At 60.7% G+C, this 18,575-nt stretch overlaps 1 protein-coding gene across 2 annotated transcripts in view; it reads right to left on the reverse strand.

Moving 5' to 3' along the window:
- Positions 1-13,358: 13,358 nt before the first annotated feature.
- Positions 13,359-18,575, reverse strand: part of CDK5RAP3 (CDK5 regulatory subunit associated protein 3) — a 28,461-nt gene continuing 23,244 nt past the window's right edge. For both annotated transcript variants that reach the window (XM_074941041.1, XM_074941042.1), the window contains exons 8-14: positions 18,259-18,403; positions 17,274-17,402; positions 16,784-16,868; positions 15,954-16,042; positions 15,306-15,511; positions 14,892-15,063; positions 13,359-14,324 (exon numbers count right to left, since the gene is read on the reverse strand). In XM_074941041.1, the coding sequence (XP_074797142.1) occupies positions 14,259-14,324; positions 14,892-15,063; positions 15,306-15,511; positions 15,954-16,042; positions 16,784-16,868; positions 17,274-17,402; positions 18,259-18,403 (892 nt within the window). In that variant the 3' untranslated portion in view covers positions 13,359-14,258. The remainder of the gene's footprint in view (positions 14,325-14,891; positions 15,064-15,305; positions 15,512-15,953; positions 16,043-16,783; positions 16,869-17,273; positions 17,403-18,258; positions 18,404-18,575) is intronic.

The raw sequence follows: 18,575 nt of genomic DNA on the forward strand, positions 1-18,575 counted from the left end.
ACCGCAGAGAGCTTGCCAAAACCAGGGCCAGATTCTGATCCCCCTTCTGCCGGGTTAAATCCAGAAGGAGTAACCGCACCGGAGCAAGGGGCATGAGGCTGATAGAAGTGAGAGGGGACTCGGGCCTGTCTTTCCCTTCGGGCTAATCCTCCATTGCCCTCTGTCTCGTGAAGTCATGTGCACCATGGGCAGAGTGGGTGGTTGAGGGCTTCCATCCGCTGCCATGTTCTGGGGGCAGCGCTTTGCACTGGTGTGCGTGGCGGCACGAGGGGCCTGATTCTGTGCTGCCCTGTACCTGGCAATGTCACAGTTCCGCTCTGGGTCCTGCCTCCACACCGCTTTCTACCTGCACAGAGACCCAGCCAGCCAGCACTGTCCTGGGAGCTAGCATTGGCCTTCCATCCCTTTCGTCTGGGACATGCCGTTTTATTCTGTGCGCTCCTTTCTCTGTACGCTCTGACTGCCCTGCCCTGCCCACGCCCCCCCACCCCAGCCTTGCAGAGCCCCCAGCTTCCTTTCTATCGCAAACCCTGCAGCGCTATCCCAGCCACGCAATGAAAGGGACAGCTGATCCCTGTGGAGGAAAGGCATGAAGGTAAAGGGGTGTCAGGCTGGTGACAAATGCTCGGTCCTTCCTTCCCTGCTGGTGCTATGTGTCCATCTAGCTATCTCAGGTGGCCACTGTCACTATAACATCTAAGCACCTCACACTCTTTAATTGATTTAACCTCACAACCCTGCTGGGAGGAAGGGCAGTTAGCCCCTTCTGCAGATGGGGGAAACTGAGGCACAGATCAGGTAAGTGAGTTGCCCAAGGGCACACAGGAAGCACTGTAGCAGAGCAAGTACTTGAACTCAGGTCTCCCAAGTCCTAGGCTAGTGCTCTTACCACGGGACCACCCTGTCTCTTGTGTGAGGCAAAGGGTCAAGGGATGCAGGTGCCTGCCATTGGGGAGCACTGAGACTGTGCTAGGCTGGCTAAATAAGGATGCAGCCAGATCCAGCTCCTTGTTCCAGGACCCAGGCTGAGGGTAGCATCAGGCCAGCTAACCATTCCCTTCAGCCAGCAGGAGTCACTAAAGGGAAAGGAGCTGACCAAAACAGGGTGAGATCTGTGGGTCAGGGTCCCACCAGGGCCCAGATAACACTAATCCTTAACTCTTCAGTCACAGATAGACCTCAAAGCACTTTACAATGGAAGGTAACTGTTCTTACAGGTGGGGAAACCGAGGCACAGAGCGGGGCCGTGGCTTGTCCCAGGTCACCGGAAGAGCCAGGCATAGAACCCCGGCATCCAGACTCGCAGCCCAACCCCCCCCCCCCCCCCCGCCCGCCGGACGCTGCTGCCCCCCGGTGCAGTAACTATAGTGCAGCCTGGCCATGCTTGCACCAGCTTTGGTTGGGCACCCCCTCAGCCCGACTCTAATAGCTTTCCCCAATGGATGCTCATGGGTCCAGGCTAGACCAGCAGCCTCTTCCGGACCTACCCAGACGAACAGCACAGCAGCTCCAGGGCTCGAGGAGGGGACGGGTCCCATCCCGGGCCCCAGCGCTGCTCGCTGCTCCGGCCACTTCCGCCCCCTCGGCTCTGGTCGCAAGAGGCGAGGTGGGTTGTGTGGCTTGTCGTGCCGGACAGCGACCCTCTCCCTCCCCTCGCCTTTGTCTGCCTGAAATGGATTGTGCTGAGCGAGAGCCTGTTATCGCTGCTCCAGCGCTGTGTCTGCCTGATAAAAACCCAGCCCAGATCTCGCGAAGGGGCTGCAGCCCCCCCTTTTTCGGCAGCCCCATCGATCTCTGACCGGCTGGCTCAGGGCGACAGTCGCTGGGTGGGAGGGGAAGGTCCCGCACGCCATGGCGGTTAATGGCAGGTGGGGTCAGAGGTCGTCCAGCTGACAGCGGCTGCAGATCTGGCAGGGGAGAGCCGCAAGTCTTCCCAGAGGGAGTTCAGGGGTGGAGGAGGGGGGGTCCCTTTCTCATCCCATGGCCCATCAGCTCTGACACCGGCACCTGGGACTGTCAGCAAAGGGTCACCCGCTCGGGGCCACCCCCTGCCTTTGCTGAGGTTCAGAGAGAGCCGCTGAACTTTTAAAATATCCGGGCTGCGCATACATATTGGGGGGCCGGACCCTGTGCTCAGAGAGGGGACCCAGCAGCAAGGCAGCCGCACTGGACACAACAGATTCCATTGGTTTGGCTAATTCCTTACGAGATAGATAGATAGATAGATGATAGATATTGGGGTGTGTATGGGCATAGATAGATAGATTAGATAGACAGATGCAGAGGGAGTTACCCCAAAGTCCTTGGTACAGAACTGGGGAGTAAGGGATAATCCTGTGCAGATAAAACGACTGGAGCAGGGGGAGGTGACTGTACCCCAGGGGGGGTGACTTGTATGGCAGTGGGGGAAGCTATTGTGCTGTTCAGGAGCGGGGGAGCAGAGGGAAGGGGTTTACTCACATCGACTGGGCCCCCGACATTCCTGGGGCATGAGAGATTTCTAGGGGGAAGGGGGAGATTGCTCTGCTGCAAACAGGAATAGCACTTGTTCCTCAGTAAGGCTCTTCAGCACCTGCCCCGGCAGCCCCGGTCCGGCAGGGACACTGCCCAGGTCTGACAGCCAGACTTAGGGGAGAGGGCTCAGGGTCCCGTGCACAGGGATGCTCTTCAGGCTTCATTTGGCCTTGGTTCAGCTGGGGCTTGAGCCACAGGATAGGGGCAGCATCTCTCCGCCGACATCAGTGCAGTTTGGGTCAGGCTCCTCGTCCCACCGTAAAGTGAAGCTGCAGGCTGCCCCGTGCGCCGGGTGCACGACGGGGCCCTCTGGCACTGCGCAGCCCAGCTGGGGGCAGGGGGGCCCAGAGCACTCAGCTCTGGGAGAGCCCCTTCAGCAGGCTGGATCACTCTTGGCACTGTGCCCCGGGGACCCTAAGACTACGGGACCGCCCCGCTCTCCCAGACGCTCACATAGGAGCCGGGGGGACCCCCTTTCCCCTGACAAGGCCCTCGCCGCGCTGTCCCCCACGAGGGGGTGCGTGGCAGCTCAGGCTCTCCGAGGAGCTGCCCGCTCCTGGCACGGGGAGGGTCTGGCTTTCTGGGCGGCGAGCAGCGCGGATGGTCTCCATTAGCTCCTCAATCTTGCGAGGATAATGCATTGCCGACGCGCGGCTGTGCAGCTCATTTGGGCAAGGGGAGGGGGCTGGGGAGGCAGGGGGCCTGCCAGCAGGGGAGCGGAGAATGAGGATGGAGTGGCAAGCACGGAGTGGAATGCAAATCAGGAGCACGGGGCAGGCAGGCCTGAGCCAGGGAGCCAGCTCAGCACAGCCCTGCAGCCTGGGAGATGGCGGGGTAGCTAGTGGGGTGAGGATGACAAGGGGAATTAAGAGGTGAACCCCCAACAGACCCTCAGATCCTCCTTCAGCTGGGCAAAAAATCCCAGGCCAGGGAGCTGTTAACAATGAGGACCTTCCCCCCTCCCCGACCCCTCCGGCACACACGAGCTCATTCATCCCCTCCTCGCCGATGGGGAAACTGAGGCTCTGAGGGATCGCGTCACTTGCCCGAGAACGCAGCACCAGCTTAGATCAGGCCTCCGGAGTCCCTGGCTCTGGGACCACCAGGCCACGCTGCCTGTCTGCTGGGGTATTGCCAAGCGCGGAGACAGACTCGGGTTGGGGGGATAGGGTGGAGGGGTTTGCTGGGAGCTGGGGTCTCCCAGATAATCAGGATAATCTGGAGCATGGAGCCCCTCCTGCGGGGGTCCCCCCGGGCTCTGGCCCAGGCAGAACACCGCTGCCCACCTTGTCTGCCCTGCAGAGCAGCACCACCCCCCTCACACCCATCTGCCAGCTGCTCTGTGTAATCCTGCCCCCCGCAACAGCTGCCCTAGAGGCTCTCTCCCTCGGTGGCCTCTTCAGACACTGCCCCGGGGGGAATCCTGCCTTCCACACCTGCCATGGAAAGGGTCCCAAACACACTCCAGCGGCCAGCTTCCCGGCTGGTGTCAATCAGCGCTTCCCCCATTGAAGCTAACGGGCCAGATCCCTGCAGCTGGCGTCAGGCAGTGACGTGCCGATGGACACCAGCCGAGGACCTGGTGCTATCCTCAGAAGCCACTTGGGCTGCCACCGAAGCTGGCTCCCCGCGGCGTGAAGGGCAATGGCAGTGTCCGCACAGCCAGCAGGGCGGCATGAAGCAGGGCGAGGAGGAGAATTGTAGGCCCAGGACCCTGGGGCGACAGCCCTGCCTGGACAGAGGGGCCACAGCCAGTGGAGAGGGCCTCAGATGTGAAAGGCCTCATTGGAAAGACCCCCACACAATACACATTTCTCCTCCTCCTCTCCTGCAGCTGGTGGTACCTGACAGACGCTCCACAAAACAAAGCTACCCAAATCCGCCCCTTCCAAAGACAGGACAGTGGTGACGTCCTGACCACATGAAACCTCATCCCCACCTGGCAGGTTTGGGGGTACGATGCCCTGAGCCTTCCTGCCAGCCAAGGGGCTCTGGGATTCTGTACACCTTGAAGATACATGATACAAGAATCCAGTGGGGGCAGAGATACCCTGGTGATAGATAGATAGATAGATATTGGGGTGTGTATGGGGATAGATAGATAGACATATAGTTTGGTGTGTATAGGGATAGATAGATAATGTGCTGTGTATGGGGATAGATAGATATTGGGGTGTGTATGGGGATAGATAGATAGTGGGCTGTGTATGGGGATAGATAGATAGATAGGTAGATAGATAGATAGATAGTGGGCTGTGTATGGGGATAGATAGATAGATAGATAGATAGATAGATAGATAGATAGATAGATAGATAGATAGATAGTGGGGTGTGTATGGGGATAGATAGAGAGAGATATTGGGGTGTGTATGGTGAAGATAGATAGTGGGCTGTGTATGGGGGTAGATAGATAGATAGGTAGATAGATAGATAGATAGTGGGCTGTGTATGGGGATAGATAGATAGATAGATAGATAGATAGATAGATAGATAGATAGATAGATAGATAGTGGGGTGTGTATGGGGATAGATAGAGAGAGATATTGGGGTGTGTATGGTGAAGATAGATAGTGGGCTGTGTATGGGGGTAGATAGATAGATAGGTAGATAGATAGATAGTGGGCTGTGTATGGGGATAGATAGATAGTGGGGTGTGTATGGGGATAGATAGAGAGAGATATTGGGGTGTGTATGGTGAAGATAGATAGTGGGCTGTGTATGGGGATAGATAGATAGATAGGTAGATAGATAGATAGTGGGCTGTGTATGGGGATAGATAGATAGATAGTGGGCTGTGTATGGGGATAGATAGAGAGAGATATTGGGGTGTGTATGGTGAAGATAGATAGTGGGCTGTGTATGGGGATAGATAGATAGATAGATCCCAGCTGTCTCCAGCTTCCCCCTCCATCCCTTCTGTTTACAGCTTGCCTGAGTCCTCAGCACAAGGCAGACCTGCCTTTCTCTCTCTCCCCCTCTCCCCCCGCCAGCCCAGAATGCTAATTACAGCAAGCTGGGGAAGAGGTTTATTTTATTTTTCTGTCATTATCGCCCGGGAATGTTGGAGATAATGGGAACAGCGATCGGCATTAGAGGCCAATATTTCATGCGCGATCAGATCTCGGGGACGGCGCCCAGACAGTTATATTAATAACAGAACTGAACGGCATTCTAATAAAACACTTTTTCTAGCAAGAGGGTTTTTTGGGGGGAGAGGGGCGGGGCGATGCCAAGTGGGACCTATTAAATTATACCAGCGGGCAACAACAGTAATAAGGTGGGATGGGGAAGGGGGAACACGGCAGACCCCCCCCCCACGGCTTCCCACACAACAGCAAAATCTGGCAGCACCGCCAATGGATTGCTCATCTGCAAAGAGTCTTTTAATTTCACATTAAAAGGACTCCCCCCAGCCCCGGCCCTCCCGATCCCACCCCTTCTCCCTGCCAATCGCAGGCGTGACCCCCGAGGGGGGAAGAGAGTGCAGCCCTTTGCCCTCTGCCTCCCCACCCTACCCCGGGAGGCCAAGGCCTGACCCCTCCGCTGACCTCGCTGTGTGAGAGGAGGAACAGCTGCAGCGCCCGGGGGCGAGGAATGGCCCCCAGAAAGCGGCGCGGGGTCACGGGGGGTTGGGCGCGGGGCTGTGTGAAACTCCCCCCTGGCCTTTTGTGAGCCGAGCAGCGGGGGGGAATTAGTTCCACAGGCGACTCCTGTGTCTGCGGAGAAAGGGGCTATTATGGATAGGAGAAAAATACACTGTCCCGGATTCTTTCCCCTCTCCATCGCCATGGAGACCGGACAGCTTTCCTGATTCATGCATGGAAGGGGGGGGACTCAAACAATAACCCCCCCCGGCTCTGTGCCCCTCTTCCCCCCCCCCCAACACGCTCCCCTTGGAGAACCGACAGATCAGCAGTTCCAGGCCTGAAGCTGTCCCCCTCCTCTTCTGGACCCATCCCCTGGTTTCCTGGCTCCTCCAAGCCAACGCGGGGCCTGGGTTCTCAGCACCAGGCAGGATCTGGCCCATTGCTCCCTGGGGGCAGCTGCCATTGTAGGGTAGGAATTGCCCGCCCGCATCACATCCAGCCCGCCCAGGATCCTGGCTCCAACCGGCCAGGGCCAGCTGCCTGAAGCACCCCCAGAACAAACCTTTGGGCACTAGCCTGCCTAGAGGACAAGCGGCATCCTGGGTACAGCTCGAGTGGTCCCGTTAGCAACCCTCAGGCAGACACAGACCCCTCACTCGGGCGTAGCAGCTGGCATGACCAGGGGTGTAGGGCAGGCCTGGGGTGAGTCTCCCTTGAGAGCCAGCAACCGGGGCCACCTGCAGCGTCTGCCTCTTGAGTTTAGATCAGGGATGCAACGAATCTTCGATCCAGGCTTGATTCACTCACGCATCCTGCGCCTGGATTTGTCCAGTGATCTGGGGCTGAGCCCCGGGCCTGAGCAGAGCGCCGGGAAATCAACGTTCTAACCTCGGCTCTGCCTCTGTCTTGGGCCAGTCGCTTCTTTTCTCTCAGCCTTGGGGTGTCCCCGGATTTGCCAACACAAGCTGTGGTTTTGGGGGGCCCACCCTGAGTCACCTTATAGGGCCCTGGTTCTTAGAGGGCAAGTGCTCAGACCCCTTTAAGGCATTTCCAGATGGGCAGCCAATGTCACAAGTCACTTTGGCAAATCTGGACCCCCGCGGGGCTGGCAAGGCTGAAGGGCTCCGAGATCCCCAGCTGGAGGGAACGCTCTGAGTGGGGCACATCATGGGGAGGTTACCCAGGTGCGCTAGCTCACACACAACACCCTCAAGGGGGGCTCCTTTCAGAGGGGGAGAGGGGGCTGGGAGGCGCCCCGGTGGAGCACTGGACGACAGCACTAGGAATCCCAAGTGAGACCAGCCGCTGACCTGAGGTCTGAGGCCCCAGGGATAGAGATCTGGGTGCTCTCACACCGGCGTGAGCGAGGGCTGGAGGCGTCGCATTTGACTCCTGCCCGTCTCGTGTTGTTTGGCAAGAGGGTTCTCAGAGCCGGCAGAGTGGGGGTGGGGGAGTGAGGTCTGTGGTCACGCATCTTCGGGGTCTACAACGTGGTATGGGGCACCGAGGTGCCCTGTGATCCTTAAGAGAGTCTGCTGCTCTTTGCAGGAATCAAGGGGATAATCCTGCTGGTATTTCACCCTGGGCCATTCCGTTCTGCAGCTTTCTTCAGCTTAGTATCGATTATTTCTACTGTGGAAGCATGGAGCAGCCCCAGTTGTGCACCAGGGCCCTGTGGCGCTAGGTGCTGGACAGACACAGCACAAGAAGACAGTCCCTGCCCCAAAGAGCTTGCTATCTGCTTTTCACTACAATCTCTTCAATGTCCTGCGCTGTCATGCAACGCGGCTGCGCTCTGTTAAACAGCTGCTGTGCCCTTCCCCAGAAGTGGCTGCTGCATCTCACCCTGGCAACAGGTAAACTGAGGCCAGATTGGGGTCCTTCAGGGTGAAAGTCCCTGGAGAGGTGGAGGATGCTATTGCTGATGGGTCACAACCTAGAGCAATGAGCTGCTGTGTCTCCTTCTGTCTGCTGCCCTCTGCTGGCTGGCTCAGGCCCTCTCGTAAGCCCTCTACTGCTACCAGCCGGTGGAGATTCTCCTTTCGCTCATCGAAGAGAGGGCTCCCGTGCTTTCGGAGCAAGCGGAGCGGAATTCAGTTGCAGCGAAGCTCTGAGCTCGTGGCACAGCAGCAGACATGACAGGCAGCGAGCGTGATTCACAGACGGAGGGAGAGCTGGGCGGGTTGGATGTCCCGCCAGCTGGAACAGGGATGCCCAGCACGGGGCCCCTCACTGAGGCCACACCAAACTGAGCCGCGGTAAGAGCCAGGCCCCAGGACAGCATGGCTGAGAACAGGAGGTGGGACAGAGAGAGAGCGTATAGTGGGGATGGGGACTGTTGGACTCACCTCTACCCCTAAGGATGGGGCGACAGGAGCAAGGCAGGGGCCTCCTCTGATACTGGCAGGGGGGACTGGGTCAGCCCCGCCCCGATACTGGAGGGGAAGTGGGGGAATTGGACCATCTCCCACCTCAATACTGCAGCAGGGAATGTGTGTGTGTGGGGGGGCACTGGACTGGCCTGTTGCATCCACCTGAGTGGGGCCAGGCCCTTGCTGCACTGGGGAGGGATGGGCCGAAAATGCGCCTGCTGCACCTCTCCCCTCAGCGCAGGGGCTCGCACACGGTCCAGAGGGTGTTGATGAGGGTTTTAAGGGAAGGCATTTAATAGCCATGACAGCTGGGTGTGTGTGAGCAAATCGGGGTGATGGGGGTGGCCCGGCTGAGCCGTCATCCCCTGCTTTCTGTGACAGCCCGCCAACTCTGATTGACAAAGTGACACCACAAAAGATGGGACCTAATCCTGCCTCTTCCTCTTTGCTTTGATGGACTGTCCATCCGTGCCGCCCGCTGGCCTCGCTACCCGGGGCGCCCCGCAGAAACGCCCAGGCCCTTGGCACAGGGGGGAGGATCCCCCTGCCGATGGCCAGGCATTCCTACCCCTGCCCCCAGGGACAGCACCTTCTTGCTCCGCACCGGGGAGTCTGTCAGGGCAGCCCACCCGGGGATGGCACCCTTCTTAGTGCAAAGGGGGGCAGGGCTGGTCAGCCTCCTGCTGGGGCTGTCACATGCCTACTGCCTGCACATCTCACCTACCGCCCTGGGACCCTTATAAACATGCCTGAAAGAGCCTAGAGCCGGGCTGCAAAGCAGGGGAGGGCTGCAGCCTGCCTCTGGCTAATTGCCCCTACAACTATCTCCCTGTAACACTGCCCATACCCATGCCATGGGGCACGCCCAGAGAGCCCTCACCTTGGCAGAGGAGAATGACACGCCCAGCTTGGGATCAGGAGTCAGGACTCCTGGGTTCTCTGCTGGGTGACCTTGGGCGGGTCACCGCACCCCTCTGGGCCTCATTTCCCCATCTGGACAAAAGGGGCCAAACGATGCTCCCAGCTCATCTCTTCAGGGCAGGGACTGCCTCTGTACAGCACCTTGCGTGCCAGGGCACGGATCTCAGCTGGGGCCTCTGGGTGCTACTGGAATACACACAACACCCCTATTATTGCAATGGGGACAAGAGCAAATCGGCCCCAACCGCCGGAGTTAGGGGAGATGGAAGGGGACTAGTGCCAGGCTCTGCTCCTGGGTAAACTCATGCATGCCTGGGCGGGCCCTGGAGACAAGGATGGGGCCGGGATCAGAGCAGGGAGATAGGGCTGGAGTAGGCCAGGGAGCAGCTAGGAACCCCCAGGACCCTCTTCCCATCCTGGAAGTGGCTCCTTCTCCCTCCCTCCCAATCCGCCCCCCCCCCAAATTCACAGGTAGCTTCTGCCCCCCCTGCACACAGTGGGCTGGGAGACAAGTGTTCATCTGCCCCTCTCTGATACCCACTGCCCCCCGGAGCAGAAACCCCCTCCCGCTGCAGAAAGGGCTCCACCTGGATTCGCTGCCATCTTGCTCTCCTGGCACCAGGCAGGGAGTTGGGGCCTTCGTGCCTGTGGCCAGGAACGAGTTAAGGGCGCTGTTTAATTCGTCCGTTAATCACAGTTACGAGGAGTAATGAGAGTCTCCCCCAAGCCTGGGTGTTTCTCTGCAGATTAAGCAGCAATTTGCATAGCCCCTTTATTCATCTTCACCTTCCCCTGCCACGGCGCCTCGTCCTTTCAGACACAGCCAAGCGCAGCCTGCGGCAGCGTTTGACAAATGGGTTCGCGGCTCGGGGGGTTTTGGGGGGAGGCGGCGCGGGGGGCCAGGGCAGCGGGGCGACGTTAATGGATCGCCAAGGTGGGAAATAGCCCAGAACTTTGGATTAGACGTGCTGGAGAAGTTTAAATATTTCACCCGTGTTGATTTCAAATGGGGACCGGGCGGAGGGGCAATGGGGCAGGGAGGCCAGGCAGGGCACGGTGAGGTGCAAGGGCAGCAGGCAGGATGGGGCATCTCTGCCGTGCTAAGGTAGGGCAGCGGGATGGGGTGGGGGCAAGGAGGCAGGGGAGATACCAGGCTAGGGCAGTGGGATCCAGCCAGAGAATAGCTCCCCCCCAGAAATGCTCCATCAGCTCAGTGTGGGGGAGTCCCGCTCACAGGGGGAAGGGCCGCGTTGGACCCCCCTGTCCCAGCCGACCCTGCTAATGCCTGGCTGGGAGCACTAGGAAGGGGGCTGTTTTGGATCCACAGGAATGCAAGGCTGGGGACCCTCGGGAGCGGACTCAGACACAGAGCAGGCCCACGGGGAGGTGGGTATTGAGGAGGGGATCAGGCCCGCACGGGCCAGCCACACAAGGGAGCCCGACGAGGCTGACTGAGCTGGGCCGAGATGGCATGGCAAGGGCAGAGGTTGGGCTCATTCCATCCAGGAGCAGCTCAGCAGTGACCCCTCCTGGCTGGGCAAGGGAGCGGGATGGGGACAATCTCGCTGGGGCCACCTGAGGCAGAGTCCACAGCCTCTGCAGGTTCCCACAGGGGGATGTGGGGAGGAGGCGTCCTCTGGGTGAGGAACCCCCCCACAGCCACTGCCCCTCGAGCGGTGGAGGGAGCTTGATCTGGAGCAGTAATTGCCACCCAGCATGGGCTGGTCCGATGCCAGGCCTGGGAGCAGGATGGGGAAAGGGCCTGACTGGGGAGGGGGCTGGGGGAATGAGATGTGGGGGGGAGGGATTAGGACAAGGCATGTGTGTGAGGGGAGCTGCTGCAGGCAGATGAGCTTCCGGTGTCGGGGCTGCAGCCTTATCACCCCCAAACCCAGCCTGGGGAGGCAGAGACCCAAAGGCGAAGCTGGTTACGAGTGGAGGAAGCTCTCAGGCCAGTTCCTGGTTAAATTGCAAGCCCCTGTGCGGGCAGCCCAAGCCTGGGCGGGCCATGGAGACAGAATGCCCCCCTCAGCCCTGTGGGGGGCTCCAGGGCCCTCGATCCAGCACCTCCAACCAACTCTAGATTCACCCAGTAGAACGCAAACTCCAAAGAGGGAGCCACTGACATCAGCAAGAGCCGGGGCCACCCCCACTGCAGGGGGAGGGACTCCCCTTTCACCCTGCAGGAGCTCAAAGCGCCCAGCCAGGCTGAGATGGCCCCTCGGTGGCCCTCTTGTCCCGGCGAGGGGCATCTGGGGTGGATGAAGGGCCTTGAGAGGAAAGTTACAGAAAAAGTGATACCAGCAAAGGGCACTGAAAGCCCACATCTGAAATCAACACACAGCTCAGCTCAACATCTGGCCCCGTCAAACAGCGCCACGTCTGGGACCATCCCTCCCAAAGCTGCTGTGCAGGGCAAAGCTGCATCGTTAACTGGGGGAACTCGCTGCCCCGGATTTATTCTGGCGAACAGCTGATAAGCTCTCTGCCTGCCTCACATGTACCTAGCTGCAGAGAGGACGCCACCCGTGTGGCGGTGCCGGGGCAGAGCTGACGGGCCGTAACGGAGATTGGCAGCGCCTGTCCACGACAGCAGCTCACCAAGGGCTGGCCCCGTTGTCCACTGAACTCATGGGCTCTGGGCCCAGCCCGTAGGCAATATCACCAGCACTATGTTATCAAGCTACAAGGGGCCCCAAGTCTGCTGCTGCAGGGTCCAGGTGCAGGGCAGGCACACTCCAGCAGCAAGGCCCACAGCAGAGGGCAGGGGCCTGCCAGGACACCCTAATGCCAGGCAGCAGCTGTGCCAGGCCCAGTGGATTCCCTGCTATGTGGGGGTGGTGGCACCGGGATGCCCCCAATGCTCTCTCCTCCCCCAGGGAGTCCCACAACAGCCGTGGATGCAGAGCCATCAGTCTCCAGCCGCTCACGGCAACGCCAGGCCTCTCCCCTGCTAGCTCAGCTTCGCCCCGTGCCACGCACCAACCCACGAGCACTAACCGGCCCAGCTGTGTCACCACCTACCCCTGGACTTTCACACTGCTCCTGGCACAATGCCCCTCCCTCAGCCCTTGTCTCTTTCTACCCCATCACCCGCCTCTCCCTACCCCCAAACCAACCTGGAGCCAAGTCGCTGCCCAGATCCCCACCTGCCTAGATTTCTCTGCTGGTGGGCTGCATCCCTTCTCCCACCCCGGATGTTCACACAGGGAACTCCTTGGGGCAGGGCGATCTCTTCCTCTCCAACTGCACAGCTCTGAGCACGTAGTGGGCGCTCTCCCCATCACTGCCAGAGCTCAGGTGGACACCCCCCCCCACCCTCCTTGGGGGGAGGGCACAGCAGGAGCTGAGCAGAGAGTGGGGGGGGGGAGAGGATTGGGGATGGGAGGTGGTTTCTTTTGAAACTCCAGGTAGCATCCAGGTCCACGCTGGAGGTGGGATGGAGAAGGAGATGGGACCAATGGGCTGATGGGAGAGGACAGGAGGCGGGACAGCAGATGGGATTGGATCAATGGCCTGTGGCAGGGAGAGCCTGTGCAAAATAAACAGCTTCCCGGGGGTGCCCTCTACTGGCTGAAGTGCCACGAGGGGGTTACAGGCCTTCCAACCCTGGCACGGAGCTGGCCTTGGGGGCTGGCGAGCACTGGGTGGGGATCCAATCAGTGCAGGAGGAGCAAACGCTCCTTTCCTGTGCCTTGCCCACTCCCGCCATCACCGCCCCCCAAAGGGGGCGAGGCCGAGGGGTGACGCCTCTTGACGTTAATTGATCGGAGCGGTTGCCGGTGCCTTATCTCTCTCCCCCTTCTCCTGCGGATAGCGCGTGTCCGCCGGAGTCCGCGGGGTCGGTGATTAATAGGGACCATCACTCACTGTCCGAGCCGGTTGAAAGGCAGTGGGGAGGGGGCGGCCCTCCCCCACCACTGAGATAACAAGCAGCAGGAATAATGAGCGGTGTCACTCCACTTTTCATTTTGATGGAAAGTCATTACGGGAGTCAATGCCGGCGACAAAGAGCCATGAATCAACTGCTCTGCTATGAAATTAAAATTGAATCCCCCCCAAACCCTCACCCCAAAAGCCGCCCGGGAGCACAGCGGGAGGGGTGGGGCAGGGCCCAGCCTGGAGCAAGGTGTCAAGAGGGCCCCTGGGGAGCAGAGGCAGTTCCCAGCAGGCCGGGGGGCATTTTGCAGCACTGCCGGCCTCTGCACTTGACACGGGCCAGCTGGGTGCCGCAGGCTGGACTGGGAGCTGTCTTGATAACAAGCAGCCAGGTAAAGCACTTGGCAGTGGCTTGATGGAAGGGCGCCGGGCCGGGGGAAAGGAGGGCTCCTGCTGGCAGCCCCACTTCTTGCCTGACCCCGGCTCAGATCCCTAGGCGCTGGGCCAATTGCGGGGGTAGTAGCTCCGGGAAAGGAACACTAGGTCCCCACTCAGTGACAATCTTCCTGCTCAAAGCGGGGCAGGGATCAGGGTCCCTGTGAGATGCACAGGGGGTCTGCCCTGGCGCAGGGGGAGGAATCAGTGTCCTGGGTAGACAGACAGGGGAGGGGTCTCTGCCCCGTGCAGGGGGAAGGGCCAGCGTCCCAGTGAGAGACACTGCAGGCCGGGCCAGAGGAATCGGGGTGTGAATTCACATGAGGAGCAGGCTGGGGATGGAGCTTCCCCCGCTTTATTGAACAATTCCCTCCTGGCTGCCTGGAGTCCCCGGAAAGGGCAAAAGCCGCAGTTAGCTGCCTTCCCCCCGTACACGTCTGCTCCTTACGACATGAGCAAGTCCTGATTAGCAGAGCCCTGGGGAAGCCTCCTCTGTCCGGCCCCTTCGGGGGACCCCGGCTCCGTAGGGGGCTGCGTCACCGTGGGGGGGTCACAGGGAGGTGCCCATCAGATTCACAGGGCGCCCGCTGTACCGTTTGGAAATGTCTGCTTCAATCTGAAAGACAGGGCACAGGTTCAGGCCCAGGGTGGGGTTACTGGGGGAGAGGGCAGCCCCCCCAAGGATGACTGGTGGGAGGGGCAGGGACTCCATGGAGGGGGAGGAAGTGCTGAGGACAACGAAGCCTGAGTTACACAGGCTGGGAGCTGTCGTGCATGAAATCAAACTCAGGGGCCTGCGGCTACATGGGAAAGAAAGGGGGCGCCATGCGGGCAGCATCTGATTCGGGACCCCTCCGTCACAGGGAGGGGGCACCGTGAGGGTGAGATCTGACTGGGGCCCCGTGTCACAGAGAGGGGGGCGCCGTGTGGGTGAGATCTGACTTGGGAGCCCTGCCTCATGGGGGAGGGGGTGCTGCACAGGTGAGATCTGACTGGGGGGGGCCCCTTACCATGGGGGGGGGCACTGTGTGGGTGAGATCTGACTTGTGGGCCCCGTGTCATGGGCGGGGGGCACTGCGCGGCTGAGATCTGACTCAGGGGCCCCGCCTCACAGGGGCGAGATCGCACCAGCGGCCCCGTGTCCCAAGGCCAGGGGCGCCGGGGGCCCTTCCCCATTTCTTACCAGTTTCTGCAGCTCCTTGGTTTTGTGCACCAGCAGGTCGAGTTTGGGCTCGAGGGCACCCTGCTCCTCCAGCGCCTCCTGCCTCTTCTGCGCCGTGAGCTCCTTCTTCAGCACCAGCAGCTCCGCCTGCTTCAGCTTCTGGCGCAGGAGCTCGCTCACACGGTCCACGTACCTGCCCCACGAGACCCAGGTGCGCCATCAACACCCTCCCCTTCAATGCCACCAAGACCACTGTCCCCCCACCCCCCCCCTCAAGGGGCTGCCTGTGCAAAGGCTACCCCAGAGCTAGCTTCACTCTGTCCCCCCAACCCTAGCGTCCCCTCCCTTGAGGACAAACCTCCCCATCCCCACAGGAATGAACGGGCTCGCCCCCCTACAGCGCAGGCTGGGAGAGAGGAGGGGGCCCCCACGCACCTCGGGGAGGCCAGGATCAGGAAGAGGTGCTGCATCCGCAGGTTGATCAGCCGGCCAATCAGCTCCCGGACAGCTGCCGCCATGGCGCCCACTTTCTCTGCGGTCTGGCCCTGCAGGATGGGCGGGGCCAGCTGGAACTGGCTCACTGACACCACGTCGGCCTCTTCGCTCATTTCCACGATGCGCTGGGACAGGAAGGTCTCTAGCTGGGGAGGGACGGGGAGGAGGAGAGTGGGGAGCAGGCGTGGACACCCCGGCACACGCGGCGCACGGCCCTTTCAAACCCCTTGGAGAACACAGAGTTCCTGCAGCCCAGGAGGCCCGGATACGGGGCCCCTTCCCTCCCATGAGCCAGCTCAGCCCTCACTAGAGAGGCAGAAATCCTTTGGACGCAGGCTCTGGGCAGAGCTCCCAGGAAATGACCAGGAGTTTGGATCGCTGGGTTCTGTTCCCAGCTCTGGGGGTCCAACCGTCAGAACAATGGGGTCTGGAACTCAGGACTCCTGGGTTCTATTCCAGGCTTTGCCATTGAGGCAGTATTTCTTAGGCTGCTCCATCACTCAGTTTCCCCAGGTGTATGAGGGGGATAGCAACATACCCCACTCCCCCTTAATTCCTTAGTGTGTGCTAAGCCCTGTCCTGGGATACCTCCATCAGCTCGTCGATGAACTGGCTCCGGGTCTCCGGGTTCTCCAGGAGGGTCAGAGCATCAGGCCCTCGGGCGACTCCATCTGGGACTGAACAGGAGAAGCACACAGGGCAGGGGGAGACCTCACTGAGCAGCCGCGGAGGGTCTGGGTGGGCTCCCCACCCGGGCACCAGATTGCCTCGAGTCACTGCCCCTCACCACAGAGCTCCACATGCTTTCCTGGGGCAGCCGCCCAGCAAGACCGGCCTGGCGAGCACAGCGCTGGGCCCAGCCGCCCTGGCGAAGCCCCCAGGGGAGCAGCCGGCCTCCTTCCAGACCTGGCATCCTTCTGCATTGAGAGCCAATGCGAACCCAGTGCCCGAGGCAGGACGTGCCATCCCCTGGCGCCCTCTAGTGGCTACCTGACTTTCCTTCTGGTGCTAGCTCCACTCACGTGCCAGGTGTGCCCCGCTGGCCAGTGGCCTGACTCCCTTCCCCCCCCCCAGGAAGAGCTGTGCTGGCTCCACGCATTTGGGAACCTCAGCCCCCATGCCCTGTCCCTTCCGAGCAAAATTCCCCCCACCAACACCCCCGAGCTCCGCCAGGGAGTCAGCCAGCACCCCAGTGTGACAGAGTCTCTGAGGCCAATATCGGCTCAGGTTAGAGACTGGGAAGGAGAAGGTCACAGACAGGCACTGGAGGGTGGCAGAGGTTACGATCCCAGCTGCACGGTTCCCAAGTACATTCCCCGCCCTGTCTCCATACCAGCCGCCCACCCCAATTTGCTCGACTGCCCCTGACACTGCCAGCTGCCCCGGGGCTGTGGAGAGACAGAGAACGAGGACCTTACCCTGGATGCCAGCCTCCAGCACTGTGATCTGCACCAGGTCACCGCCACTCCCGTCTCCCCAGTCTATCCCGTCAGTGCCGGCTCCCTGCAGCAAGTCAAACGCAGTCTCCTGTAAGAACAGGCGCTCTGCCCCATAGCACCGCCCCCAGGATGGGAGCCTTGAGCTGCCCTCGCCTTGAGAGAGAAGCAGCCAAGAGCTAGCACTTTACATAGGATCATCCCCATTTTACAGATGGGGAAACTGAGGCATGGGGCAGGAACTCACTCAGCGGGGCCAGTGGCAGCGCTGGGAATGGAACCCAGGTCTGAGTCCCAGTCCAGTGCTCTAACCACTAGGCCACATTGCCTCCACAGTTTACGCCTTCCCCCAGGGTCCCAGCCAGCCCGGATCCAGCCTGTACTGTGGGGCACAGCTGTGACCCCATGGGGTGAGTAGCTGCCTGGCTGGTGGCTGCTCAGAGGGGGGAAGAGGGGTACAGCACACACCCACCTGTGGGTCAGGTTCCAGTGAGATCCCCCAGTCCACCTCCTCGGCCTGGGTTCCGTCTTCACCGGAGATGCTGTAATCAACCCCCACGGGGGCAGGTGCGGACTCCACCCCTAAGTCCCCCCAGTCGATCTGCAATGAGGAGAGCAAGACACCCCCCGAGAGAGGAGCTCTAATCAGCACCAGGCTGCGAGAGCCTGGAGCATGGGGCTGCCTGCCCTTGTGCTCTCTCTAGCTAGCAGCTCCAGGCTGAGCTGATCTCCTTGGCCCACGGAGACACCTCTCCTCTCACTGCTCTGGATCCCCAGGCGCTACCCCGGCTCGCTCTGGAAGATGCTGCCCAAGCACCTGGGAGACCAGTGTCCCCTTCACACAAGCCAGGGGTGACCCTCAGAAGCGTGTTTCAGGTGCTCTCCGGGAGGCTGGAAATCACGCCAGAAGTCCTGGAGGAGCCTCCGGTTCTCATGGTACCTCGGCATGACCAAGCAGCACGGGAAAGCGCAGGGAGGAGGGTGATCCTGTATGTTTCCACTGCACTGAAGGACCCCCCAAGCGCTAGAGATTCCTTCCCCCAGCAAAGAAATGCAGCCACCTCTGGGGCGGAACCAGCGCCCGGGGCAGTCTACAGCATGGAGGGGAAGGAACATTCTGGCCAAGGACCCAGGAGCAAACCCCAGAGCAAACCACAGGACCTGTGAGCTCCATGCAGAGCAGAGAGGACCTGCTTTTCTCAGGTCTCTGCCTGCCAGTGAACTCCTGGGACTCAACTTCTCTCCCTGGGGAAGATGCAGGGCTGAGTCGGCCTGGCTGGGAATGAGAATAAGCCTATCAGGAAAGACTGGGTTGAGTTTGGGTCAATTCACTGGGCCTGCCCCACGCCTCTGTACCATGCAAGGCAAACTGGGCATTTAGACTTGGGCCCACCTGCTTAGCAACCCGCCTCGGGCCATAGTCTCTTCCATTCGATGGCAGCCTGGCCGGCACCTACCGCCTCCTCGTCCTGCTTCTCGGGCACTTCCTCCGCCTGTGGGCGCTCCACCGTGGTGGGCTCCACCCCCCTCCTCCACTCATAGACGGTCGTGTTCCCGCGCTCCTGCACGTGCCGCAGCAGGGGCACCACCCGCTCCGGGGAGCTGGAACACACAACAGGGCCGGGGCAGCGTCAGGGCAGCCGGGCACTGGGAGCCCTTCTGCCTCCCCCGGTTCTGCTCCTGCCAGCTGCACCAATGCACGCAGTGCCACGGGGCTCCGGGGGAGCAGGCTGGGGGTCTGCATCAGCTGTGAGGGCCTCAGCTCAGCTCTGAG

This window comes from Natator depressus, chromosome 27 (genome assembly GCF_965152275.1).
Source record: "Natator depressus isolate rNatDep1 chromosome 27, rNatDep2.hap1, whole genome shotgun sequence".
NCBI lineage: Eukaryota > Metazoa > Chordata > Testudines > Cheloniidae > Natator > Natator depressus.